Source organism: Petaurus breviceps, unplaced genomic scaffold (genome assembly GCF_028583685.1).
Source record: "Petaurus breviceps papuanus isolate PSGF00001 unplaced genomic scaffold, PetGlider_PUasm1.0 182, whole genome shotgun sequence".
Taxonomy (NCBI): domain Eukaryota; kingdom Metazoa; phylum Chordata; class Mammalia; order Diprotodontia; family Petauridae; genus Petaurus; species Petaurus breviceps.
Genome location: NW_027185786.1, coordinates 5,130,091 through 5,157,215, shown reverse-complemented (window position 1 = coordinate 5,157,215; position 27,125 = coordinate 5,130,091). Strand labels below are relative to the sequence as shown.

At 43.6% G+C, this 27,125-nt stretch overlaps 1 protein-coding gene across 1 annotated transcript in view; it reads left to right on the top strand.

Annotated features, from left to right (window-relative positions):
• GLG1 (golgi glycoprotein 1) overlaps positions 1 to 25,773 on the top strand; it is a 147,153-nt gene extending 121,380 nt beyond the window's left edge. The window contains exons 10-26 of the mRNA XM_069087661.1: positions 751 to 852; positions 3,111 to 3,264; positions 4,434 to 4,571; positions 7,472 to 7,558; positions 8,607 to 8,669; positions 9,353 to 9,466; positions 10,092 to 10,180; positions 11,108 to 11,225; positions 11,829 to 11,921; positions 12,390 to 12,527; positions 18,974 to 19,097; positions 20,130 to 20,272; positions 20,456 to 20,557; positions 21,790 to 21,897; positions 22,425 to 22,545; positions 23,166 to 23,272; positions 24,641 to 25,773. Coding sequence (XP_068943762.1) covers positions 751 to 852; positions 3,111 to 3,264; positions 4,434 to 4,571; positions 7,472 to 7,558; positions 8,607 to 8,669; positions 9,353 to 9,466; positions 10,092 to 10,180; positions 11,108 to 11,225; positions 11,829 to 11,921; positions 12,390 to 12,527; positions 18,974 to 19,097; positions 20,130 to 20,272; positions 20,456 to 20,557; positions 21,790 to 21,897; positions 22,425 to 22,545; positions 23,166 to 23,272; positions 24,641 to 24,808 — 1,969 coding nt within the window. The 3' untranslated portion in view covers positions 24,809 to 25,773. The remainder of the gene's footprint in view (positions 1 to 750; positions 853 to 3,110; positions 3,265 to 4,433; positions 4,572 to 7,471; positions 7,559 to 8,606; positions 8,670 to 9,352; positions 9,467 to 10,091; positions 10,181 to 11,107; positions 11,226 to 11,828; positions 11,922 to 12,389; positions 12,528 to 18,973; positions 19,098 to 20,129; positions 20,273 to 20,455; positions 20,558 to 21,789; positions 21,898 to 22,424; positions 22,546 to 23,165; positions 23,273 to 24,640) is intronic.
• The last annotated feature ends 1,352 nt before the right edge of the window (positions 25,774 to 27,125 follow it).

Genomic DNA, 27,125 nt, shown 5'->3' with positions numbered 1-27,125 from the left:
AGGTATGGGTTTGTCCCTTCTCTGATCAGAACCCTTTACTGTTTCCCTACTTCCTTAAGGATACCTCATAAACTCTTTTGACTGGCATTTAAAGGCCTCCACAGTGTGACTTAGCCTGCCTTTGCCATGGTTCTGCTCTTCACTCTTTCCCTTTCCTGAATGTCTGTCTTTGTGCCTTCCTGTCCCCCACCCCACCCTCCTCTTTGCTGATTCCTTTAATTGTTAATCACCTAGCAGTACAGTGGGGAAGCCCTGGATTTGGAATCAGAGGACCGAGATTCAGCTCCCTTGTCTGTCACCTCTTACCTAGATGACCACAGACAAGTCACTGGATGTGTGCTTCCTCATCTCTAAGATAAGGAAGTGCTAATCTTTGATTTATATACATGTGTATCACCCAGTAAAATGTAAGATTTCCTTGTAGACAAGGAGTTTCTCCTTTTGGTCTCTTACTCCCTGGTGTGTGTGAGAGGCAACATATCATAATGGGGAAGAGAGTCATACTCAGAGTCAGGAAGACCAGTGTCTAGCTGAGGTCAGACTCACCCTGACCCTGTGAGCTTCTCCCAACTGCAGCACAGTTGCTGATGTACCCTGGCAGGAGCTTCCTCATCCTGGGCTCCCTGCCCTGGCGAAATCTCCATGACCTAGCCCAGGGCAGGCACACAGTATGTGCTTTAGGATGCATTTGCATTGTGTTGTGAGTGTGTTCTGACTCTGCTGGTGCCCTTTCTCCCTCCCCGTGGGCAGGATCCTCTCTTGTCTGATGGAGCATCTCTACACAGAGAAGATGGTCGAAGACTGTGAGCACAGACTGCTTGAGCTCCAGTATTTCATCTCCCGAGACTGGAAGTAAGTGTCTTATGCCTTAGCCGACTCTTGGCAAAGTCCGCTTCATCTTCTAATCTTAGAAATTGTCAGTAGGAAAGGGTGTTTTCTTTTTCCTAGAATGGCTAGCATGCTTGATTCTAAGCAGCCTGATCCTTACTGCTTTCATTGTAGTGTCTTAAAAGCAGTCCCCTGCTGAGCTGTCACCAGACAGCGCCCATCTGAAAGTACAAGGTCAGGATCCTGGCATCACAGATGTCTGTCTGTAAAAAAAAGCCCTGGAGCCTGTGAGGAAAACAAATAACACTTTTGTTATGAAAGCAAATTACAACATTTTGCTTTTTTTGTTGTTTTATTGATTGTTAGAGTAGATGGGAGTTTGTTTTTATTTATTCAAAGTAATCAAAACCACCCTTTATTATGAATTTCTTTCTATCAAAAAGTAAGAACTTGGTATTTTGTTTGCCTTTTGTTAAACTACCCAAATTGATTGCAAAGAGAGACATACCTGCATTGAAGACTGGCTTATCAATTCAGTTTCACTCATTACCCACAGACCAACACATAACGAATAGGCTGTGGTTCTCCTTGTTCTCACACTGTTGGTTTGTATGTTTAAATCAAACACCCTTGACTTTTGCTAAAATTTCTTTTTGCAACTCATTTTACTAGAATGTTTACTAGAAGATTTCATGTATTTTGTTCTTAATTCCCTGAAGTTAGTTAATGATATAGCTATAGAAATCTCTATTCTTACTCAGCCTGTCCAAAGTTGGCTAAGAAGAGTTGTTCATAAAAAAAATTATTTCAGGGGCGGCCAGGTGGCACAGTGAGTAAGAGCACTGGCCCCAGTGTCGGGAGACCTGGTATCGGTTCCGGCCTCAGATACTTGGCACCCACACAAAATAACTGGCTGTGTAACCTTGAGCAAGTTAACCCCAATTGCTTTTAAAAAAAAATATTGCATCATTTAGCCTATCTCCAGCTTTCCCACTTCATTCCTGAATATTCATAAAAATCATGGAATTCTGAAACTACTTGGTAAATTTTTCTCTGCCCTCTTTCTTGCTTTTAATCATCATTCCAAAAATGTTGACTATATAGTTATGACAGAGTAAAACTTGCTGTGATTTTTACAGATGTCAAGCTTGGATAAATGAGCAATAAACTGTTCCCAGCTTTTCCTTTATTGTCATATTCAAAATGTAATGTAGGTATGTTTACTGGAACTAATATGCATAATTGGTACCCTAAAAATAGAAGTACTTTTTTAAATTAAGGCATTACCTAGCATAGAGGGAAAGGAGATGAGATGTTAAGTAGACCAGGGCTGGGTCAGAGACTTGTTGCTTCCTTATGGTGTCTATGTCAAAAGGTGTTATGCTTAAAACGCATACCTTTTTTTTTTTTTAATTTGGTATTTTATGTTTTGCTAGTTACATGTAAAAGTTTGTAACATTTGTTTTTAAAATTTTGAGTTCCAGATCTTTCACTTCTTCCCTCCCCACCCCGCTCAGTAAGAAGGCAGACAGTTTGATATAGGTTACACATCTGTAATCATGTAAAACACATTTTTATATTAGTGATATTGTAAAAGAAACAAGACCAAAAAAAAAACCCTCAAGAAAAATTAAAAAAAAAATTTTTTTTTTAAGTATTCTTCAAAGGGGCGGCTAGGTGGCGCAGTGAGTAAGAGTGCAGGCCTGGAGTCGGGAGGACCGGGATCTGTTCCGGCCTCAGATACTTAACACCCACACACAAAAAAACTGTCCGTGTAACCTTGGGCAAGTTACTTAACCCCAATTGCTTTAAAAATAATAATAATAATAATAAATAAAGTATTCTTCGATCTCTGTTCAGACACCATCAGTTCTTTCTCTGGGGATGAATAGCATTTTTTTCATCATAAGTCCTTCAGAGTTGAAGACATATCTTGGCCACTCAGTTATGACTCTTATGGATCAGCATGGACTCTGAGTTTGCCAGGGACTGTGTATTATTACCATGAATGCTGTCTTGTAGGTGACATCCAAGTTTTCCTCCCTAAGATATAGACTTGACGCCCACCTACCCTAGTATTCTCCTTCCAGGGCAAAAGGAATCGGGCTTTGAAGTGGATAACATCTTAATGTTACTAAGAATAGAGTATTTTTATGCTTTCCAATATCTTCTGACACCTGCCCCACAGGGAGCTGCTTGTCACCAAGTAAAGTAGCCTGTCAAAGTCCTGTGTAAATTAGAGCTTGTTAAAAGTAGCTGCATTTTTACTCTCTTCTTTGTAGACTGGACCCTGTTCTTTACCGCAAGTGCCAAGGAGATGCTTCTCGTCTTTGCCATACCCATGGCTGGAATGAGACCAGTGAGCTCATGCCGCCTGGAGCCGTGTTCTCCTGCTTATATAGACACGCCTACCGCACGGAGGAGCAGGGCAGGAGAGTACGCGGCTCATGGTTCCTTTGCTTCTCAGCGTCAGAAGTGGTTGTATCAGTTGACTCAATATTGTGATTTTAGCCAATACAAAATCAATGCGAGGAGAAAGTGCCACTGTATCTGGCCAGAAATATCTCTCTGTCTGACAAATACTTTTATTCAGTGATTGGGTCAGAATGGGAACTTGGCAGGGCCTGTTTTGGAGTCTGCTGTGTGATCTCCAACAAATAATCCTCCCACCTGTCTCTTCCCTTGTTTACTGTTTGTTTGTTTGTTTGTTTGTTTGTTTAAAAGGGAGTAGTGGAGCAGAATAGCATCCCCAAGGCTATGGTCAGGGCTGCTGCCTGGCTGCTCATCAGCGGGCTCTGAGCAGTGCCTGGAAGGTCCTTCAGGCTCTTCAGTCAGAATAGTGATGGCTTGGCTCTGGCCATCCGCACCTCAGAACAGACCCCTCTGCTGGGGACTTGCCATGCCTTGAAAGTCTTCTTGTGGCCTTATCTTCAGAGCTCTCTCTTGACTCCTGCCTTTTTGGGGTAGAGTGTTTGTGTTGAGGTGTCTCCGAGGTGAAGCACATAACCTTCCAGTGCCTCCCTGGTGCTGACTGTGGTTCGGTCGTGTCTAACTCTTCATGGCCCCACTTGGGGTCTGACTGGCAGAGATCCTGGAGGGGTTTGCCGTTTTCTTCTCCAGCTCATTTGACAGATGAGGAAACTGGGGCAAACAGATGTAGTGACCTGCTCTGGGTGTGACAGCTATGTGAGTGTCTGGGGCCAGATCTGAACTCAGGAAGATGAGTCTTCCTGACTCCAGGCCCAGTGCCCAGTGTTCTGTGCACTGTGCCACTTCACTACCCTCTCACTGGTGCCCTGCTAGGCTATGAAGGAAACCTTCCAGGATTTCACGAATCCACTGCCTTACCTATAGTTGTTTCATTTCATTATTTAGTTCCAGGAAGAAGAGATTAAATTACACGATACCCTTGTTCACAAATATGCCCTTCCTGAGCTTGGAAGAAGGCACAGAATCTAGAATTGGGGTTGTGTGTCTTTCATTTCTACAAATAAATCAGACCTTGGTAGTTTGGAGTTAGATGAAGCCATTTCTTCTAGTTATCTCATCGTTGGCCTTATCCTGGGACTTCTTTAAAGTCTATCTTGTAACGTCTTCCTGTGCAGCTATCTCGAGAATGCCGAGCGGAAGTCCAGAGAATCCTGCACCAGCGGGCCATGGACGTGAAGCTGGACCCTGCTCTCCAGGACAAGTGCCTCATTGACCTGGGCAAGTGGTGCAGTGAGAAAACAGAGACGGGCCAGGTGGGAAGCATTGCCATTCTCTGCTGCAAGTGTTTATTAAGCACCTACCTCCCCAGGGCTTGCTGCTGGGGGCGCTAAAATAGCCACTAAGCAGCTCTTACCCTCAGGGAGCAGGCATTCTGCTTGAAGTCATTTTTATTAGAGACTTGAAAGGTTCCCCTAAACACTGAGCATTAATACCTGATGGAGTCAGGAAGGGCTTCTTCTTAGAAGTGGCTGTGGGGCTGAGCCCTGAAGGGATCTGGGAACTACAAAAGAGAAGAGAAAGGAGTAGATGGAACCTTCTGGGTTAAATGGAATGTCATATACTAGAAATGGCAAGTAGGTCAGCGTGCCCAAGGGGGAAATGACAAGAATTAGTCAGGAATATGAGCTGGAGCTTTTAAATGGTCTACAAAAGAGTCTGTATCTTATCATAGAGGCAACAGGGAGCCACAGGAAAGGAAGAGTGGGGAAGAGAAAGAGTCATAGAGCTCTGTTTTGGGATTATTGGATGGCAGGTGTTGGAAGGATGAATTAGAGAAGGGACAGATGGGAGGCAGAGACCCTGCTTAACAGTCCAGATGAAGGCGAGAGGGCATGAAGGGCTTACTTTAGATGGTGGTAGTGTGAGTAGAGAGGAAGGCACAGATAGGACAGATGATGTAGTGACAGAAATGACAGGCCTTAAGGATTGATTGATTATGGAGCTGATGGAGACAGAAGAGCCAAGGATAACTTTAAGACTGTGAACCAGGGTGACAGGAAGAGATGCAGTCATCTCTGAAGATAAGGAAGCGAGAAAGAGGAGAGGTTTAAAAGAGACAGGGGATGGATTCTGTTGTGGGTGTGTTGAGTTTGAGATAGATGACTGGAGCTCAGGACCAGTCAGGTAAGAGAACCACCAGAGGAGAGCTGTGTCACAGAAACCCATAAGAAAGAATATTCAGGATGACAGGGGCTCACTGGTGTCAGGTCAAGGAGGGTGAGGACTGAGAAAAGGGCATTGGGTTTAACAACTAAGAGATCACTGGTAACTTGGGACAAAGTAGCTTCAGCTGATGATGAGATTGGAAACCAGTTTTCAAGAGATTAAGAAGAAAGGGCAAGAAGTGGAAGCAATGGAAGTAGACAGCCTTCTCTAGGAGCTTGGCTTTGTAAAGGAATGGAGAGGTCTCCTGCTTGTCTTCAGTCTTTCCCTCTCTACTGACTATTTCCCTACTGCCTAGAAATACGCCTGTGTCTTCCTCATCCTCAAAAACCCTCAGTCCCGCCATTAACCCCTGCCAGCTGTTGTCCCCTCCCTCTCTCCTCCCTTGTGTGGCTAAACTCTTTGAGAAGAACATCTGCAGCAGTAGGTGCCTTCTAGCTTGATCATTCTACCACAACTTCTCTCTCCAAAGTTACTAATGGTCTCTTCGTTGTCAAATCGGATGACTTTTTCTCGGTCCTCTCAGCAGCCTCTCACACTGTGGATCACTGTCCTCCCTGAAACTCTTCAGGACCCTCCTGCCTCTCTGATGGCTCCCTCTCTGTCTCCTTGCACTTTGTCCTCTCCCCTGCCTCCCCACAGGCTTCCATCCAGGGACCCCGGCCTCTTGGCTCCTCCTTGAACAAAATGCTTCCATCTCCTGATTCCAGGCATTTTCGCTTATGCCGAATACTCTCCTGCCTCGTCTTCACTTTCACAAAAACCATTTGATACAAAAATAACCATTGCCATAGCATGGTTTTAGGAAGGTGCTAATTATTTAATTCACTTGATGATCCGGCTGAAGGAACAAATAATCTGCTTCTATTCAGGGGTGGCCCAAGTCCAAGTCACAGAGTCCCCAGAAAGATGGTATCTACGCATGAAGATACGCTTATCTCAGAAAGTCCTTTTCCCCCATTGGCTGAATCTCTAATCACATATTTGTTTTATTTGCTGTGGTAAAATAGTTCTCTGTGGTGCTGAGATTTGCCTCCTTGCATCAGAGGATAGTCCTCCAATTTCTAGCAAGAGACTAGTGTGGTTCTCAGACAGTTGGACAGACCCTGCCCTGTATGCTGTTCAGAATACAGAGAACTTTCCCAATTAGTATTGGTCATTTTTTTAAAATTAATTAATTTACTTTTAGTTTTCAACATTCATTTCCACAAAATTTTGAGTTACAGTTTTTTCTCCCTGTCTTTCCTTTACTCCCCACCCCAAAATAGCAAGCCTACTGAATACCCCTTCCCTCAATCTGTTCTTTCTTATATAGTACTGATCATTTTAAAAGAAGTTTGAAAAAACTTGAAAATCCTTGGCATCTCCTAAGGCTTTTCTTATGCTTATGTCTTTCCAAACTAGCTGTTTTAGTGATTGCCATTTGCAGCTATTTGTTGGTATTCTAGTCCTGAGACCTTTACCAAATAGTTTTCACCTGGTTTATATATGTCCATAGAAAGCCAGAAATCACTACATGAATCTTGCCAACCAGTGTCTTTTCCTTTTTTTTAGATTTCTTTTATTTTTGGAGAGCAGTTGGGGTTAAGCGACTTGCCCAAGGTCACACAGCCAGTTTTTGTGTTGTGTTTGAGGCCAGATTTGAACTCCGGCCTTCCTCACTCTAGGGCTGGCACTCCACTCACTGTACCACCCAGCCGCCCCCTCAACCAGTCTCTTTTCCTGAAGGAAATACTAGTCAGGGAAAATGTCTGAAGTTCATTTTCAAATACAGAATTTTGGACATGGAACATGAGAGCTCCAAGTGAAAGCTCAGAATAGGTTTTAGACATGATATCAGACTACACAGCATTGAGTTGCTGCTGGGCCCCACATGGACTTTGTCCCTCCATTGTGCTTAGGCTCTCAAAACCTTTTTGACTGAGACCAGTTGAACTGGTCATGGAAGTAACTACATAATGACATGGGTTTTGTTTTGTTTTAATTGTAGGAGCTTGAATGCCTCCAGGATCATCTTGATGACTTAGCTGTGGAATGCAGAGATATAGTGGGCAACCTCACAGAGTTAGAATCAGAGGTAAGCCATTTACAACTCAGAGGGAAAATCCTTGATCAAAGATCTGCTGGTTCTGACACATTTTTCACGAGGATTTTGGCAGCCCTTTTCCCCTCTTCCCCCTCAACCCAGCTCTTCTTACCTTTGCTCTTTGGAGTCTTCACTTCTCCTGTGCCCTTTAGGTCTGGGGCCTCACCTCCTAATCTCTTGAATGATCCTCCCCAAATTAGATCTTTGACTGGATCTTCTTCATTCATTAGAATCTACCCACTTTTCAGCAATAGATTTAAAAACCTATTTTAAATAGTGTCATAGCCCCTTATCTTCCTTTTGCAAAGCATCAGCCCATTCTGTCATCAGACCCTAACCTGGGGGAACCCCTTTAAATGAGATGCAGCCAGGTCGATTAGAATTTCTTCATTCAACAATGCTAGTTGCAGTCGGTAACATATGAGAAGCATAAAATTCAGTGACATATAGAATCACCCTCAGGTGTGGTACTTGATAAATGGCTGATAGATTTCTTTAGCTAGAGCAGAGCAGTAACTCATGTGATTAAGGCCATCATTCATAACTGTGCCCATTCTCCAAAATTCCTGAGCCACTTAAATTCTTTAAAACTTCCCCCAAAACTTTTCAGATCATATTAAATTTTTCTCTCTTCCTCTTTCCCTTCTTTCCTTGCCTACAGTTTTGTGTAGGCAGAGAAGTTAAGATCCTGTAGAAAAATGTTTTGTCTCCAGCAGCATGAATTTCACGTTCTCTCCCTGCACCTCTCTAAAATCTGCTTAGTCTTGTATTATCTTAAGTACAAGGTTTACACTTACATGTGTGGGGAGCTGATAGGGCACCCTTGACTTATAAGTTTTCCCAACATCCTAAACAATTTTGGATAGGGGTGGAGAATATCCTAACTTCTTGTGCAAACAAGAAAAGTCATCCAGATTAATTTGCAAGCAGAACTCAAATAGATAACTTCCCCAATAAATGCTACTGACCTTTAAAAATGAAGCAAACTCCACCTTCCTTGACTATTTCTAAGCTGAAACTGTAACCTTGTCTCCTACAGGATATTCAGATTGAAGCTTTGTTGATGAGAGCCTGTGAGCCTATCATTCAGAATTTCTGCCATGTAAGTGACCTTTGAGTGTTGAAGGTTTAAATTTGACCCCCAGCATAATAGGCAGGACCCCATTCCCCCTTTCCCATAATTCATTATCCCCAGAAAGAAAAGAAGCTTTTCATAACTCATGATTTTCAAACCAAATCACCTATAATAGATTAGAAAGAAAGAATAAATCTTCAAAGAGATAATAATGTCATAGGGAAAACTTAAGTGATTATATCTCATAGATGGCTAGATGTGTGCTAATGATTCTAACCAATGTGCTGCCAGCAAAGTAGTCTTAAGATGTGTGTTGGCCCCAGCAACTCCCTGTTCCATCTATGTTTCCTCTTGTTTTCTTCCCCGGGCAATGCAACACTGAGAGTCCTTTACGTTATTATTGATGCCCTGATTGACTGTGTGTGAATCATGACTATAGGTAACGTGGATTAGAAGGTGGGTTAAAATCAGCAGAGATATGTTAGACATCTCAAAAACTAAATACTGGTGACAGAACAGAGCAGGAGCAGTAACACACACATTGGTGATTTATAAGAAACATCTTGTTTTGTCAGTTGCACTCCATTGACTTCTTTTCACTCTTTTTGGGCTGCTAGTAATTTGGTTTATAAACCCAGACCCTTACTCATCTTATCTGAGCCAAGGTGGGTTTTTCAAGTGGATGGTCAGTGAGCTTTGCATTCCTTCAGGACATGGCAGATAATCAAATTGACTCGGGAGACCTGATGGAGTGTCTGATCCAAAACAAGCACCAGAAGGAAATGAATGAGAAGTGTGCAATCGGAGTCACCCACTTCCAGCTGGTGAGTGTGGCCAACATAGGACCATGGGGCAGCTATTCAAGTGGTTTGCTCATCAATCACCTGCCCTTCCATAAAACCAGAGCACATGTGTGTGGGGGGGAGAAGCTAATGTTTCTAGTCTTCATTCTATTTTACTATCTGTATATGTATTTCTTATCTTGTATTGGGGAAAAATAATCCCCAAAAGTATTGATTTAAGGATTAGGACTTAATCAGAGTGATCAGCTTTCCTGGTGTGAATGTTCAAATCTCTGTCCTTCAGAGAGGGGGGGGCAGGGTGCAAAAGGACCTTCAGTTAATAAACATTTATGAAAAGTGTCTGCTGTGTGCCAGGAGCCAGGACTCTAAAGACAAAAGTGGGAGTAACTGCTCTCTAATTCCTGCTGGGTTTTAGCATTCTGCCTATAACTTGTGAGTGAGAAGCTGATGATGGCTTCAGGGGACAGAATGTAGACGTTCCATTTAGTTCAACAATGGTTTTATTCCACAGAAAATGACTTCTTAAACCTTAAAAGAACACAACAGTCTTAGTTTGTGTGAAATTATGTTGATTAAACGATAGTCACTTCTGATGACTGGATATTGCTGTGTGACCTTCTTTATTTTCTCCCTCTTAACGTTTCAGGTCCAGATGAAGGACTTTAGATTCTCCTATAAATTTAAAATGGCCTGCAAGGAAGATGTCTTAAAACTTTGCCCCAACATCAAAAAAAAGTATGTTGCTTCTAAGTGCCTCACCCTGCTCTGTTTCTGTATAAAGTGTAAGCCTCATTGAACCACTGGATACTGGAGAAGGAACATTTAATTCCTTTCCTCCCCAGACCTCTTCAGGAACAGGACATGAGAGGAATCCATTTGGGCTTTCCTGGATGCTAACTTGAATTTCAGCTGTCTCTAGCTCCTTAACTTTGTAACAACATAGCTGTGGCTGTTCTTGTGCAGTATTGCCACAGACCAGGAGCAGGCACAGTCCCCAGGTAGCTAAGTATGGGGAGCTGGTGCCCTTGCTTCATACCTTTTGTAAGATAGCACGTCTGGTGCATAGCAAAGGCAAGCGTGTTGGAGTGCTGGCAGACTGGGGAACAAGAATAATTGGGTCCCTCCCATTACTCCTCCATTATACCATTACTTGAAGAAAGAATAGAGTTCTTTAATGAACTATCTAGTGTAGAAACAGACACTGTATTGATTTAAGGATTAGGACTTAATGAAGGCCTTGATGTCCTTGTGCTACTGCTACTGATGATGACGCCCCATTCTTGGGGAGATGCTTCCTCACATAGAAACTGAACCCTTTTCTTTGCTAACATGGTAGAAAACCACATCAAGGTGTCAGGTTTCCCTGTCTTCCAGGAATTAATTTGTTGTAACCCTTTGTCAAGAAACAGATTTAAGTGTTGTGTCAGCCCAGAGATGTCTGTTCTTAACAAAATAAATGTTGAGATGTTGGGCTTTTTGCTTTATTGGGCCTACCACACAGGCTGCTGAAAAGCTGCAGCCGGGAAGGTTGTGGGCGGGGGGAGTCAGAAAGCTTGAGGCCAAGATGACCGAGACAATAGGTTCTCTGGAGGCGCAGCCGTCGGCATGAGCTGCTCTGTTTGCCAGACTGATCAGGCTCATGAGCTCTCCTTTGGTTGGCAGAGTGGACGTGGTCATCTGCCTGAGCACCACGGTGCGCAACGACACGCTCCAGGATGCCAAGGAGCAGAGGGTGTCCCTGAAATGCCGCAGACAGCTGCGTGTTGAGGAGCTGGAAATGGTAATGCCCACGGCGGCCTCAGACAGCCCCGCCTTGCTTTTTCTCAGGTTCCCTCTCACTACAGCCCAGTTACCCTTTTTAAAAGCTTGTCAGAAGATTTGAGCCAGTGTTCCGAGGCTCGGGGGGCTGCAGCTCTGTGTTGGAGCTCCGTGTAGCAACAGATGCACCTTACCCCAGTTTCTAATCTAACTCCTAAAATTAAGAAAACACCAGGGTTCGCATCATCCAGTTTTGTCAAGGACAAAATCACATGGACCACACAACATTTACCCCAGAAAAACACCCCCAGATATTCAGTCAGAATGCATCAAGACCCCACAAGGCGAGGCCTTCATACCCTCTACTCTGGAGCGTGGGACAGTGTCCCCATTTCACAGTCAAGAACCCCGAGATGGGATTTCCCTGAGACTGCACAGCTTGTGCTTGGTGGCCATGTGAGCTATACACTGGCCTGTTAACTCAGTGCTCTTCTCTCATCACTTACCCACTTGTGACTTTTGTGGGTAGAAGTTACACATTCTAGATAAGTCCAGGATGTGTCTAACTTCTCAGGTCTGAGCTTAGTCTCATGGTTTCTCTTTCTTGGTTCCCTTTTTGGTGCAGACAGAGGATATCCGCCTAGAGCCAGAGTTATATGAGGCCTGCAAAAGTGACATCAAGAACTACTGTCAGACTGTACCCTTTGGCAATGCCCAGGTGAGTCATCATTGGGGAGACCCAGAAAGGTCTCTATACTTGTTCCCTGAGGAAAACTCCCTCATTGGGATATCTCTAGGGAACGGGGAGAAAAGCCAGGAAACATGCAGGTGAGCTTGAGTTGATGCTCTTCCTTTGTTCCTTTCCTCTTTAGTCTTCCTCACCATGGTGTGGTCAGTTTGCAAGTCAAATGCCAAATTTAAGGGAGACTTAGCCAATCTTAGACATGTTAATAATTGGGTTATTCTGTAGTGCATCCCTTGCCCTAGATTTATTCATGGCTTACTTTTACAGACACCAAAGCCTATGATTGAATTAAGTCACATTAGAGTTCACTTAGTGTCTGGATATGGATCCTGCCTTCTGCCATATCAGAACTAGCCTAGAAAAAGACTTGCAGACAGCATTTCCCAGTCATCATCACACATAGGACCCATCTTCAGACTGACTTTGTCTCTTCTTTCCTAGATCATCGAGTGCCTCAAAGAGAACAAGAAGCAGCTCAGTCCTCGGTGCCACCAGAAGGTCTTTAAGTTGCAGGAGACAGAGATGATGGACCCAGAACTGGACTACACACTCATGAGAGTTTGTAAACAAATGATAAAGGTAAGACTGCCTGTTTCAGTAGGTTCAGGTCCATTTCATCACCACCTGGGCCCAAGTGGGTCTGTGCTGTTACTGATTCAGGAGCTCCTACTGATGGTGCAAACTGCAACCCATCTATCCATCCCCTCCACCGTGAGACTCTTATCTTGGTCCCACAGCATGACCATGGGGCCAGCCAATGTTCTAGAGGCCTTTCTGAATTTTTCCTGACATTCCTGGAGTACCAGTGAAACATTCTGGCTGCCCACCTGTCATCCCTAGTTCTTGCCTTGTGACCAGGCTGTCTTCTCTTTCTGTTGTGCAGTTCCTCTATGCCATCATTCAGTCCTGCTTTTTCTTGGAGCTCCTTATTGGCTATATGTTGCAGACTTATTACACTCACCATGTTCCTCTCCATTGCCCTCTGTTTGGTGCTCGTTCTTACTTCTTTGGTACGTTGTCCTCTTTGTCTTGCCCACCATACACACTGACAGAAGCCTGGTACTGAAAAGATGGGTGTTTGCTTCCCTTGGAAGCTTTGCAGCAACCCCAAAGCAGTCCAGCCCACACTCTTCCTCCCAGTCAACTCTTGGCTCGACGCCTTTCCTGATCTGTTATGTTTCAGATATACACCCCACTAGACAAGCGCCATAGGGCGTCTGCTCAAATGCACATTGAAATCTGGCCAGGAGACCTTCTTTGTTCCTTGGTCTTGCCTTTGTGGATGTTCAAGCCAAACTCTTTGAACAATTACAGACCTCTGTGAAGGATTCTGGAGCTTGATGGAATCAGTCCAGCGGCATGAGCAAACAGTAGGTGGAGGCCCTTCCCATCCACAGGGAAGCCCCAGACTCCACAGTGACAAGTTCACATCTTCCTGTGTTAGGCCTCAACTGATTTTTACCATCAGAGGGTCACTGAAAAGGGTTATTTCAATTGTTAAAAATTCTAAGGATTCTTGAATTTAAAGTATTGTGTGCATGGCAAACACCTTGTGGCAAAAGAACCTTTAAAGCACCATTTTGTTCTAATAAATTCTCATCATCAATATACAGTAAGCACAGTGGGATATTAAATCCTCTGTGTCTTTCATTTAAATGTAGGAGATTTGTTCCATTGTTAAATATCACTTGTGAAATCATGCTTGTTTACTACTAACATCCACATCAAGGATGCCCTTGATTTATTTATGGGTGACTCTCAAAGATTCTATATTCTGTGTAGTAGAGTCAGCACGTAGGTTGACAGTTTTTACACTTCCCTCCGTTTCTTGTTTCAGCCTATCAGTGAAACAGCTTGACGCTTCACTCTATTACACCCTTGATTCCCTTGTACCCCTGGCCTATCAGCAATGTTGCCTTGTCAAGGGCTAACTTTGACTACTCATTCCATCCGTCTCTTTCACTCCTATTCAAAAACTGCTGGACAGAGCTGGAGGAGAGGGGGTCACAAAATCCTGTTGACTGGGCCCCCTCACTTCAGGAGGGGAAACATTCTTTTCTTCCTTTATTGATTCTCTGTCGCACTCTCCACAGCAGCTGTTCCAAACCTGGTTTCCTCCACCTTCCCATCACACCCTTCCTCTTGCCCTCTCAGCCATATGAGATTACATGGACAATTCTTGGCAAACCTTATAACTCTGTATGAAATGCTAGTTGTTTGATTGTTGTTGTTAAATTTTGCTAGAAAAAAGTTGAGATCATTCTTATCGAGCGCTTCCACTCCTCCCTGTCCCACATCTTTCAACATTCTTCCTCTGCTGCCTCCTTCACAGTGGTTTTAGATAAAGATTTAGTCTCTCTCCTTGCCAAGGAAGATCTTTCTACAGTACCACCCCAGGTTCTCCAGCACATTTGCTCTCACTGTCAGATTCACTCTTATTTTCAATCTCTTTCTTTTTGCTGACTCTTTCCCTACTGCCTATCTGTGTAGTCCAGAAAATTCCAGTCTCTAACAGAAGTTACTGAGACTGAGATCTGAGTGTAATTAATTTATTAAGGAGTCAATTAATTGGGTCTAAGACCTTCTTTATAGTCAGGGACTTCTCTGCTTGAGGAAAAATTACTTTTATAACCATTAAGGGAGAACCAAAAATAGAATGAGACAGTACAGTTTCATGATTTGGTCACTTCCAAAAGTGGGGAAATCTTAGGATTTGCTAAGAGCAATGTCCATCAATCATAACCATTTTGTGAGCAGTCCTTTCATAGGTCATTAGCTACAAATCATCAGTCAAAGGCTATCAAGTGAAGTCCACCTCTGCAGCAAAGGTCATAAGACCCTGTTGGCATCATTTCAGGGCCTTCCACAAGTCATTAAGGTCTTGGGCTTTCTGAAGACCATCAGATGCTAGTGTTTGACCAGTAGTATCCTAAGGCCCAAGCAAGTTGTGGCTTTGAAGGTCACTAGGAAATAGGTGGAAATGATTCCTAAGGGTGGAAAGAGAAATGATCCTTATTAGAAGCAGTTGGGGGGAGGGGGTAGTGTAGCAATTACATTCCTTTGACAGAACTGCTAACAGTATGAATCTATCAAATACAATTAACATAATTATCAATACATGGTAGAGTAATCATTTATAACTCTTATCCTAACAACATGAACATAATTACCTCACGCTCAATTCTGTTTTGCTTAATTCACTAATACAATCACTGATACCCATCAGATCACCAGGAACTGCATAAATGCTGATTAAATTGGGTGGGCAATCAAAATTACTGTCACACCTGCAAACATGCACATGTCTCCCCCATCCTTGAAAAACCTGTAGTTGAGTCAGCCATTCTTCCTTAGCTCTTGTCCTTTATTTCTCCTCCCTTTTGTGGCTAAACTCCTTGAGAAAATCATCTACAATTGGTGCTTCTGTTTCTTGCCCGTTACTTTCTTCTGAAACCTCCTCTGTAAGTATGTATGTAATGTTAAAGCTCAATTGTCGTGGTTCCACTATTCTTTTTTTTTTCTTTTTTGGAGGGGCGAAGACAGGGCAATTGGGGTTAAGTGACTTGTCCAAGGTCACACGGCTAGTTTTGTGTTAAGTGTCTGAGGTCGGATTTGAACTCAGAGCCTCCTGACTCCAGGGGTGCTCTATTCACTGCGCCACCTCGCCGTCCCAGTTCCACTATTCTTGATGGAGAAAAGTCAGTTAAAATAATTTTTTCAAATCTTCATTTTTGTAGCCCTGTTTCCTTTTCATCTTTGAATGCCCATAGGATGACTTTGTTTACTCACATATCTTGCTAAGCCTTCCTTAAACTGGTTTTCCTCTATAATGCTTCTGATAATTGCCCATCATCCTTCTGTGTAAGACTTTACATGTGTGTTTATAACCTAACTCAGTGTTGCCTTTTACAGCCACCTCTATTTGGCAGGTAAATCAGATCTTTACTGACTAAGAGGCTCTCTAGGCTTTTTGTTCTCCTTGTAGCAATTTATTTGTTAAATTTCTGGATGAAATTGCTAGAGTCACCGTCGGTGTCATCTTTGTTGTCCATTTCTTATTTTTAGTTATTTGTTTAAATGATTCAGGATTGCATTTCAGTTGTGCACTCTGTCACTTTGTTCTTGCTTTCCTTTTCTCCCTCCTTCCCCTGCCTTCTCTCAAACTAATTCTCATCTTACTGCTGATGAGTCAGGGATCTGACTGTACAGTCATCAATAGTAAGTCTTTTCCTCTCTGAATATAATCTGTTTATTTCATTATGGTGTTATTTGGTGCTCACCATATCTATTACCTAACAGTTTTTTCCCCAAAAAAAGCAGTCATGATATGGAGGCCTGAGGCTTCTTTACAAGTGTTTTGTCTCCTATCCTTTTTTCCCCCAAGCCATGTTTTCTCATATATTTCTCCCCATCTTCACTTTTCCCTACTTATGTATTTAAGTCTCTCCATATTAGGGTATTTCTTGATTTTATTTGTTGAAGAGTCTTATCAGATTCTTCATGGAATTTCTCTTCCATTTCATCCTTAGCATAAATAGGTGCATGAGCTGCAGTTATTTCCATGGTAATTACAATACATGATGATCAGTATCCCATTAAGTTTAATGTCACCTTTCAGTGTATAAGAAACCCACTCCTCCAAATCCTTGGCCTCTTTTGTGGTGTCCTTGAGTCAACTACCCATTTGGCAACTGCTTCCTTATTTCTTCTGATTTTGTTTGCAACAAAATATCAAAATTGATATGGTTCATCTCCTCCAACAATATGTCCACTTATTGGTCATTGGACAAGGATTTTGTATTTGAGGTACCAGTACAGTTGTCAAATCAAAGTTTAACTAACATATTCCATACACAATAAATTAAACAACTTTCAGAGACAGCTCGTGCTTCATTGCATAGAGCGCTGGGCCTGGAGTCAGGAAGACCTAAATTTGAGTTTGGCTTCAGACACTGGCTGTGTGACCTGTGGGCGAGTCATTTAACCTGTGTCTGCCTCTGTTTCCTAGTCTGTGAAATGGGGGATAACCAAGCACCTACCTCACAGGGTTTTCAAGGATCAAATGAGATAAGATTTGTAGAGCATTTAGTGAAGTGCTTGACACCCATTAGATGCTATATGAATGTATTTTCCCCTTGCCTTCCCACTTAGGTGCTGTAGAATAAAAACAGCAGAAGACTTGATACTCTTGAAAAACTCGACATAGACCCTGATTTTTATGAGTACATAGTTTCTCATAGCCAGTTAGAGTTCATTAGTGAACCCAAAAGAATACATGGTTTAAGCAAAATAACACCCCGAGGCAGCCTCACTGTGTTTTATAGCCATGTGTAGCCCCTGAACAAGATAGATTCTGTCTCCCTACAACAGTGATCTCAGGGGGTGGTGGGGAGGGGCTTACCTGGCTCTGCGCATGAGGAAGCAAAGCAGCCACTCTCCACTTTCCTGTCCCCACCTCCCAAAAGCAGAGAGTAGGGATATGACCCTCTGTCCCTATGCCCTGCCTCGGCAGTGTGCATGCTCCATGCGTCTGCTGACCCAGGTGAAACAGTTCTTTCTACCATTAATAAACAAATTTTTTAACATTTTAAAAATATTGTTTGTTTCATCTTTATCTCATCCTTTTTTATTTCTATTTTTGTAGTGTATGTAATGTATCAGTTCCGTAGTAGGTGGATATATACATATATAATTTATCAATAAACTTTGCACTCAAAAATTTTTGCTGATGTCCAGGTCAGAAAGTTTCAGCTTCAGTAGCAACTCCTTTATTCATTGATAAAAATATTTCCGGTCAAGCCACATGTTTGTTCTAACAATTTCATGTTCAAGGGTTAAAGAATAGCATGTGTTTTTCACTGAGTTGGAGTAGATTTAGCCTGGGTGTCTAAGGACCTGCAATTCCATATCCAGTCTGTAGCTCTGTGAAAAAATGCTTTAGATCATAAATAGTCAGAGAAATAGACATTTAAAACAACCTCACACCTGTCATGTTCACAGAGTCGACACAAATGGGAAATGACAAATGTTTGGGTAACTGTGGGAAAAACCGGGTACATTAATACACCCTTGGTGGAACTGTGGCCTGGCCCTGCCACGTGAAAACAATTTGGAATGATGCCCAGAAACCTCTTAAGCCCTTTGACCCGGCAATGCCTCTGTTAGGTCTGTGCCTCCAAAAAGAAAATGACCGATATGGACAAAAACATTTGTAAGAGCTCTTTTTGTGGTAGCAAGAAACTGGAAACTAAGGGGATATGCATCAATTGGGGAATAGCCAAAAAAGCCATGCTGTGTGAATGTGATGTGATAGTATTGTGCTCAAAAAAAAATAATGAAGGCGATGGTTTCAGAAAACCCTGGGAAGAGTTGTATGGACTGATATAGAATGAAGTGAGTAGAACTGGGTGAACAGTTTATACAATAACAGCAATGTTGTATAGATAATCAACTGTGAAAAATTTTAAAATGGCCAATCCCAATCTCAGAGGACTCATGGTGAATCACTGCCTGCTTCCTGAGAGAGGGATAATGAAGTCAGAAGGCAGCTCGAGGCATGGGTTTATTTTGTCAGACACCGCCAAGGCAGGAGTTTATTTTGCTTGGAGATCCACGTTTGTAATGGGTTTTGTTCTCAGCAGAGAACAAGTTTTGACTCCTCTTCTGTGGATAAGCTGGCCTGAAGCAAAGGCTATAAGCCTACTCTGTCTTGAGTCCTTCAGTACAGAGATAGCCAGTGAAAGTCCTAGTAAAGCTCAAAGACAACTAGGAAGTAGTGTTTGCTCACATCTCCAGAATAAAGCACTGCTTTTCTCCCACCAGCCCTGTGTTTTATGTAGTGTAGGTATTGCTGGCCTCATTTTGCAGGTCAGGAGACTGAGACCTCAAGGCCTTTGGTTGACCAGATAGTCTTTCTCCAAGCTCAGGGCATAGCCCAGGACCTAACTCTTGGTGCCATGCTGGTGCTGCAGACCCCGAGGTGGGACTGTGCTTGTTGCTGCTCACAGGACTGCCTTTCTTTGCAGAGATTCTGTCCAGATGCAGATTCAAAGAACATGTTGCAGTGTTTGAAACAAAATAAAAACAGCGAGCTGATGGACCCCAAATGTAAGCAGATGATCACCAAGCGCCAGATAACACAGAGCACAGGTAATTAGCCCCTCTGCACCCCGTTCCTCTTCCTCCTTTGATGTGATGTCGGCTAGAAAAGGTGGGACTGATTCCACCCATCGAGTGACAAAAAGGGAACCCGGATTAGGTTGTCTGGAGAAGCATGTCCTGGGGATGGGCATCAGGCTTGTAGAGGAAGAGGATGTAAGGGTTGCTCATCTTCTCCAGGTACAGAAGAGGAGGGATTGTTGTAGTCAGAGTTGGGATTTCAGTTAAACACAAGGACCTAGAAGTGATGAGAATAATTACAAGACCCTGGCTGCCTTGGCTAGCAGTAGCAGAAGAAGCACCCTCTGGAAACAAGAGGATAGACAGACTCAAAGACCTCTGTCTCCACCAGTCAGTCCTCAGTTTGGGGTGATTTTACTCAAGAGTGAGTCCTCACGAGATTAATTCTGACTTAGGGCTGAAAACAACTTCAGTATAACAAAATAGCATGAGTCTCTTCCTCCTCTTACGGTCTCATAGCATTGAGGAGGGAAAGCAGCCCATGGGTGCTGAAAGACCTCTCTTGGTGCCCCCAGGCAGCTTCTCTTGGTCCTGAAGGACTCTCCTTTCCTTAATGAGATATAGTAGGGCAGGACTGACGATGCAGAAGGTTGTGTGGGTATGCCCTGAGGGTACTTAGTTTTTCTGGGGCTGTTTTAGGGGGAGAGGGCATATTGATAAATGGCTGCTTTTAAGAAAGTGTCAGGAGAGCTATCACGACTCCGAAGGACTCCTGATGTGAAATGCTATCTGCTTCCAAGTAGAGAACAGATAGACCCAGAGTGCAGAGTGAAGCATAGTTGTCCTTTCTAAAACATGGCTAATATGTTTTAGATATGTTGTTAATTACTTCAGATTTATAATGGGTATCATATTTCTTGCCTTCTCAGTGGGTGGGAGAGGGGCTGGAGGGAGGGAGAGAATTTGGAACTGAAAATTTTTTTTAAAGGTAGCAGTAGAAACAGAATAAAAGATAGCTGTGTATGAACCCAGATTAAGTCTCCTTTCTCTTCACTGTCCCAGATTACCGTCTAAACCCTGTGCTGAGGAAAGCCTGTAAAGCTGACATTCCTAAATTCTGCCAAAACATCATCAATAAGGCTAAGGACGACTCCGAGTTGGAAGGCCAGGTCATTGCCTGCCTGAAACTGAAATATGCCGATCAGGTAAACTTGGGAGCAGAGAATCATCCGTTCTGTGGTGGGGTGCGTGGAGGGGCCTCGGTTTTTATTCCATTGCTTAGCATTTGTTACTCTTTATACTCCTGAGAAATCATCTCAGGTTGTGACTGAACCAGAGGCCAGAGTTAGCAGACTGATTAATTATTCTCCTTGCCCTCCCATATGTAGCGCCTTTCTCCAGACTGTGAGGACCAGATCGGAGTAATAATCCAGGAGTCTGCTTTGGATTACAGACTTGACCCTCAGCTGCAGATGCATTGCTCAGATGAGGTAGGAGAAGCCAGTTGTGACCAGAGCCAACCTTGGCCACCTCTAATGAGCAGGAGGAGTAGAGTTCGGCCAAATTCACCCTTCCTTCTCACCCCATTTTCCCAGTTTACCTCCCTCCACATGAGTATTCATGACCATTCTTCTAGATTCTCCTGTATCTTACTTGATGGAAAGAGGTGGCTATAGTCTGGTAAAAGGACAGAAGTAGGCTTGGCATTAGAAGAATACCCTCTTCTTTTTATTAGCTGTCTGACCCTGCTAGGAGAATCACATCTCTACCTTGCCACTCCTTGGGTTGTATGTGTGAAGTGATCTATAGCCCAGAAGTGTTATGGAAACAAGTAAGACCACACCATGTAATAGATTTCATCTTCCTGTGTGTTCATAGTATATCAGATCACCTACAAGCCAGAAATGGGGCTTCATGTTGGTGTTTCTGTATTTCTCTAGTAAGCAGCCAGCTAGACAAAACTTACTAACTGTTCCTATTGAAGTTTGTTTTCCCCCCCTTCCCTTCCATCCTATTCTGTTGGGTGGGTGGTCCATTACAGTCCAGAATGGCTGAAAAGATGAAATTGCTCCTTTGATATCTTATAATAATGCCAATTCTAGGAACCATTTGGCCTCACCCTGAAAAGGAATGCTTTGAGAAATTTATAACATTTCTAAATCTGTAACACACTGTATCCACCATTTCCTTTCAAAGGAGTTAAAGAGGAACTTTTCAGACAAGACATGGATTAAAATAAATCAAGGAAAGGCAGTCTTTTTTTCTTCTTTATTATGGACTGTACTGACCCTCCGCTTATAGCCATCCACCTTTACCTATCAGGTTCTAATCCATCAGTATCAGATCCTAGATCAGTCTGACTCACATATGAGTATTTGTAGTGTAAAGATATCTCAGTTTGCTTTTTTCTACTAACTGCCAGGCACGGCGAGGGAGGCAAGCTGATCCTCCAGGGCAGGGGGACAGGAGGCAGTCTGTGCCACTCCCTTGCCAAGATCTCTAAGAAGAGAGCTATCTTTTTGGCAAAAGTAATTGGAGGTGGCACCGATCATGCTGCTTCATGGGGTGAGGATGGCTAATTGGTGATGTGAGCTAAGTTCTCCCCAACCACAGAGAGTGGTCTAGCACAAGTGCAAAGCCATCGTGTTTGCCTGCTGTTGTTGAGGGTTCTTCCTTTTACATTTGAGTGAGATGTGCTGCTATGTGTGTGTCCTTTAAATAGATCTCCAGCCTGTGTGCAGAAGAAGCAGCAGCCCAGGAACAAACCGGTCAGGTAGAAGAGTGTCTAAAAGTGAACCTGCTCAAAATCAAAAATGAAATGTGCAAAAAGGTAAATAGCAGCCCCTGGTTCTCACTCCTGCCTCTTTGTCCTCTGGTCAGAACCCCTGAACATTCCCCAGCACAAACGTGCTATGTACAAAAGAGAGGTTCATCTCACTAAGTCAGCTAAAAGACAGTGTCTCCTTCCCAGCTGCTGCCCCCCCATCCCCCAAGACTGGCTCTGTCAGCCCTGGGTGTCTTCATCCCTTGTAACTTCATTCAGAGGTCACCTACCATTATGCTATGTGAGTTTGTTCATGTGTTTCAAGTCAGTATTATTGGTGGCATTATCATCATCCCTTCCTCCTCCTCCCAAATTAAGGTGAATTTCTATAGACTACCAATAGTCATTGATTATACATTAAAATATACATGTTTTTCCTAGTCTCTCTGGTTCCGTCAAGCCCAAAGCAATTTGCATTCTTTTGTTCCGTGAGACTTACTAATTGATTCCTTGTTTGAGTATAATTACTGGCAAATAATAGGCCTGATCTATTTGGTTTTCCTCTTTTCTTTGCCATCATCTTTCTTCTCCAGGAAGTATTAAACATGCTAAAAGAAAGCAAAGCAGACATATTTGTGGACCCAGTTCTCCATACAGCCTGTGCCCTGGACATCAAACATCATTGTGCAGCCATCCCCCCTGGCCGAGGGCGGCGTAAGTCACTGGCCATTAAACTAATCATCTGCCCATTCTTACATATACGCTTTGATCATGGTGGAGGAAGAACAGGGACTCTGGGATGTCAGCTTTGTCTTTCTCACTTTTGTAGTTGGAGGTGTTTTGGAACAGGACCCATACAAACTTTCCTCTAGATTGGAAACCATGGGTGTTAGTGAGTTAAGTAGCTGCTGGAACAAGACCAGCTCGAAGCCAAGAAATGAAATATCTTGCCACCTGCTCAGAATTACCCAGGCATAGAAATAGAAAAGAAGCCTTAAAGACATAGCCTTCAGATTCCTTTACCCAGATTTGAGCAGCCACCCACAAGGATCAGGATGTTTGTGTCCAGAAAGAGGGACGAGGGCAGTTCTGAGTGTGTCTGATGGCTTGGACTTTGTGTGTAGGTATGGCATTTTGAACCATCAAAGTCTTTCACAAATGAGATTTTGAAAATGATAGAGAGCGTTCCTTTGTGTGTGGCACCTTGGTTTAGTTTCCTCAGATAGGCTAAAGGAAGCTTATTTTCTTGGTGGTTTTGAATTTTATGGTGACATATGGCTGGATGCCTTCATCAAGCTGCTTAGGCCCTTCTGTGACTACCTTTCCTTCCGCAGAAATGTCCTGCTTAATGGAGGCCCTAGAGGATAAGCGGGTGAGATTGCAGCCAGAGTGCAAGAAGCGCCTCAACGATCGCATTGAGATGTGGAGTTATGCAGCCAAGGTGAAGAAAGCTCTGAGAATGGAGCAGCTTCTCCAGGAGTTAGCCCTCTTCTGGAGAGCCACTGCCCGCCTCATTCCTTATTCCTCTTATGCGGGGGCCTAGAGCTGCCATGTTCAGATTTAGGAGGGGCGTGCAGGGCTGGTTTGTGTTATGCTACAGGAACCTCGTTTGCAAAAGCCAATCAAGACTTAAAATCTCTTCAAAACAGAGGTACCCCTTGATCCCAAAAGCATCTTCTCCCTTTCTCTTAGGACAGTAAATGCAATATGGGCTGCAACCACAAAAGCCATGCCTGCATTCCTTTGTCCAGACTGTTTTGAGAAATTAGTCCACCAGATGAAAGATGTGACTTAAGTCAGCCATACAGCTTCTTCTATTCCTTAAACCAAAGGGAGCTCAGGCAGTAGGCCCATGGGAAATGTACCAAGCCCCACCTCCACTCCACACTAGTTTTTGTTAGGTTTTTATCAGAGTTTATGGGAGAGGGGTGTTGCTGCTCCGTCTGGATTAGTGAAGTACAAAGAGTAAGTTGAAGATGGAGGCAGTCACAAATTCAGATGGGACCTCAGAGGTCAGCTAGGTCGGGATGACCCAGAAGTCCATTTGGGACAGCAAGGTGCTGCAGTGGGTAGAGCCGGGCCTGGAGGCAGGAAGACCTAAGGTCAGATCCAGCCTCTGTGACCCTGAGCAAGTCACTTTACCTCTGTTTGCCTCAGTGTCCTCATCTATAAAATGGGGGTAATAATAGCACCTCCCTCCCAGGGTTGTATTGAGGGTCAAATGAAATAAGAATTGGAAAGCACTTAGGCCAGTACCTACTGTAAAAAAAATTACATATAAATGTAAGCTAGTATGATTAGCATTATCTAGTCCAGCCCCTACCTTCTGTTGATCTTCCTTGATACTTGGTCATGCCGGCTTTACGGCAACACCTTTTAAGGAGGCACCTGTGAATGTATTGTTGCTTAAGAGGGAATGAAAGGATTCGTATCTCCTTTTGTTGCCATTTTCTCCCCATCCATCCCCCCACCAGTCTTAGAGACCTAAAGTCACCTCACTTCCACATGACCCGTACTTTGTATCTCCTGGGCAGAGGAGGCCATGGGATAAGCATTGGAGAAGTACAGCTGTTTCCTGGTCTAGCTGCCTACCAGACATGAGACTTCAGTTTGTCTGATCCTGCCTGAAAAGACTGAGTTAATGCATGCCTAAATAGCTGTTCATTTCATCCTGGTTCTGCCAGTGTTTGCATTGTGCTTCTCCTAGAGAGCAGTTCGAAATGTGGAGGATAAGGAGTGTCTGGAACCCACATTTGATGCCAGTGCACGCTCCTGATCAGGCCTCCCTCTGCTTCCCCTTTCCTTCTAGGTCGCCCCAGCAGAAGGCTTCTCTGATCTTGCCATGCAAGTGATGACATCCCCATCTAAGAACTACATTTTGTCCGTGATCACAGTGGGCATCTGTATACTGTTCCTGATTGGCCTGATGTGTGGACGGATCACCAAGCGGGTCACACGAGAGCTCAAGGACAGGTAGAGCCCAGATTGACCACCAAAGCAATCACCTGCCCAGCGCCCACTTTGTACAGCCCTCTTGTATAGTCTCCCCATCCGCCTCTTCTGAGAGGAGAAACAAGCACCCAGAGTAGAACAGCAGCTGTTGTCCACTCATTGCCCCATCTTGGATTTCGTCCACGGCATCCTCATCACTCTGAAAGAGTCTGTGTACAACCTCAACAGCTGGCCCACGTTTGTTATCTCTTCTGTTAGACTTTTGTTTACCTGCCTGTAGCTCATGCCAATGGAACTACCAACACTCCCAGAATCAGACTGACCTGACCTGCAGCTCAAACCATTTTTAAGTAAAAAAAATTTTTAAAGAGAGAAAAAAATATATATATAAAAAACCTTCAAGCTTGATTTGGGTAGTGGGGTTCATACCTGGATACATTTATATTCTATGACTGGGTAAAAATCAAGATAGGACTTTAGAGAGTTATCATGTCACCTAACATAACTTGTTCGTCTTCTCCTAAGTGTCTTCAGCATTTAATCAAGAGAGTGGATACCAGTGATAGGATTCCCCACTGGCCATCCTGATTTGAGTCCCATTTATTTCTGCTGAAACATCAATGCTTTCCAGCTTCCGTCCTCAAAAGAGCCACCATTGGCCAAGGTCCCGGGGCCTGAAGGATTTCTTAAAATCTCCACACATAAAGTAAAACATGGGCCATTGGAAACTGAATTGGGGAGACTAAGCCTTTTACAAATCCCCTGGTAGTTAGAACCCAGAAACCTTCTTCCAGCAAGCTCATTGGTCAGTTATGATTTGCGCTGACTCTGGAAGCCGTCTGTCTGCTTCATCTAAAGACACTGACTGGAATTAGAAGAGCCCTCTGGGATGTGGCTGGGGGAGGGACATTATCAGAGAGGGTTTGGTTCATATGTTTGTTTGTTTTTTTAATATTTAATTATAGGCTAGCAAAGCTCAGTTTGCAAAGATCCATTGGAAGTCTCAGTGTGTCTCTTATGATCCAGCAACTAAAGCATTCTAAAACCTTCTAATCCCTTCCTGGGTACTCTCAGCCCAGTGGTACCCAAGAAAAAGTGATCCACACTTGGGCCAGGTGAAGATTACGCATCAAAAAAGGGAAGTGTCTTCTCCATCTTTGCCATGCACACCAACTCTGGGAGGCCCTGGATAAATATGGTGTTTTCAGGACTCAGTGTCCCTTTCTGCTTCTGAGCTGACCAAGGAATCTTTGCTGAATCAGTTCCTTTACCCAGGTCCTGGCTCCTTTATTTTCCCCAATTGTGAAAAGGGTTGGGGGATGGATTGTGGTCCAATCCTAGAGTCCCTTAGGTTAAGTATGGGGCTTAAAGTCACAGTGGTCGCACAAGAGGGCAGCATGTACAGTAGGAGATATACATATATATATATATATATATAATATATATTTTATTAACCTGTTAGATGTGTCCACATATTATGTGCTGGAGTATTATAAATGATGTGCCTAAAACTGTCCACATAGGCTGAGGCTGATTCATCATTAATTTCCATTCCTTCACTTTTTCCAGTTTTTTTCCCCATGCCTTATCAAGAATTACCTGGTATCTCCATAACATGGTTATTATAAGATAGGGAGCATATATGATTGTGGACCAGCTGATCTAGGTTACTTTCTGTGTATAGAGTGACATGTATGTGAATACTGTGATTCCTTTGCTACCCTTCCCGCGTGCTAGAGGGTACAAAGATAGACTTCAGGTAGAGATACCTCTGTTTGTTCCCACCTCCCTACACCACAGGTTGGAGGAAAAATGGTCTCAGTTGTGATCTTTTCTCCTCAGCATTGGCAGAGTAGGAGTGCCTCCCTTGGGCCTGGGATTCCAGCCCATGGCCATCAAGACAGAAGATATGGAGAGAAGGGAGAACTGATCCCAGAAGCCAACTGCACTTCTTCCTGCTGGGGTTGTATGCGCTTCCAAGGGAAGCGGTTGTCCCTTCACACAGAAGGGGAAGCTTTGGCCCTCCCCATTCCCCTTAGTCTTGTCAATTTGATTTTCTTAGTCCTATTTACATAGTTGACTTGAGGGTTTTATTTCCTCCAGAGACAGTACCTCCAAATTCATGAAACTTGAAGCTCAAGGGTACATAAATGCTCTTCTCCTCTTAACCCCCCCCCCCCCCCGCCACTTCAGCCACTAGTGAATAGAGGTTTTGTTTTTGTTGTTGTTATAAGACAGGGTTCCAGTGGTCGAAGGAAGGGAAGGGTTTCATTAGAAATCAGTTGACTGGTTGATTGTGTGTGTGTGTGTGTGTGTGTGTGTGTGTGTGTGTGTGTGTGTGT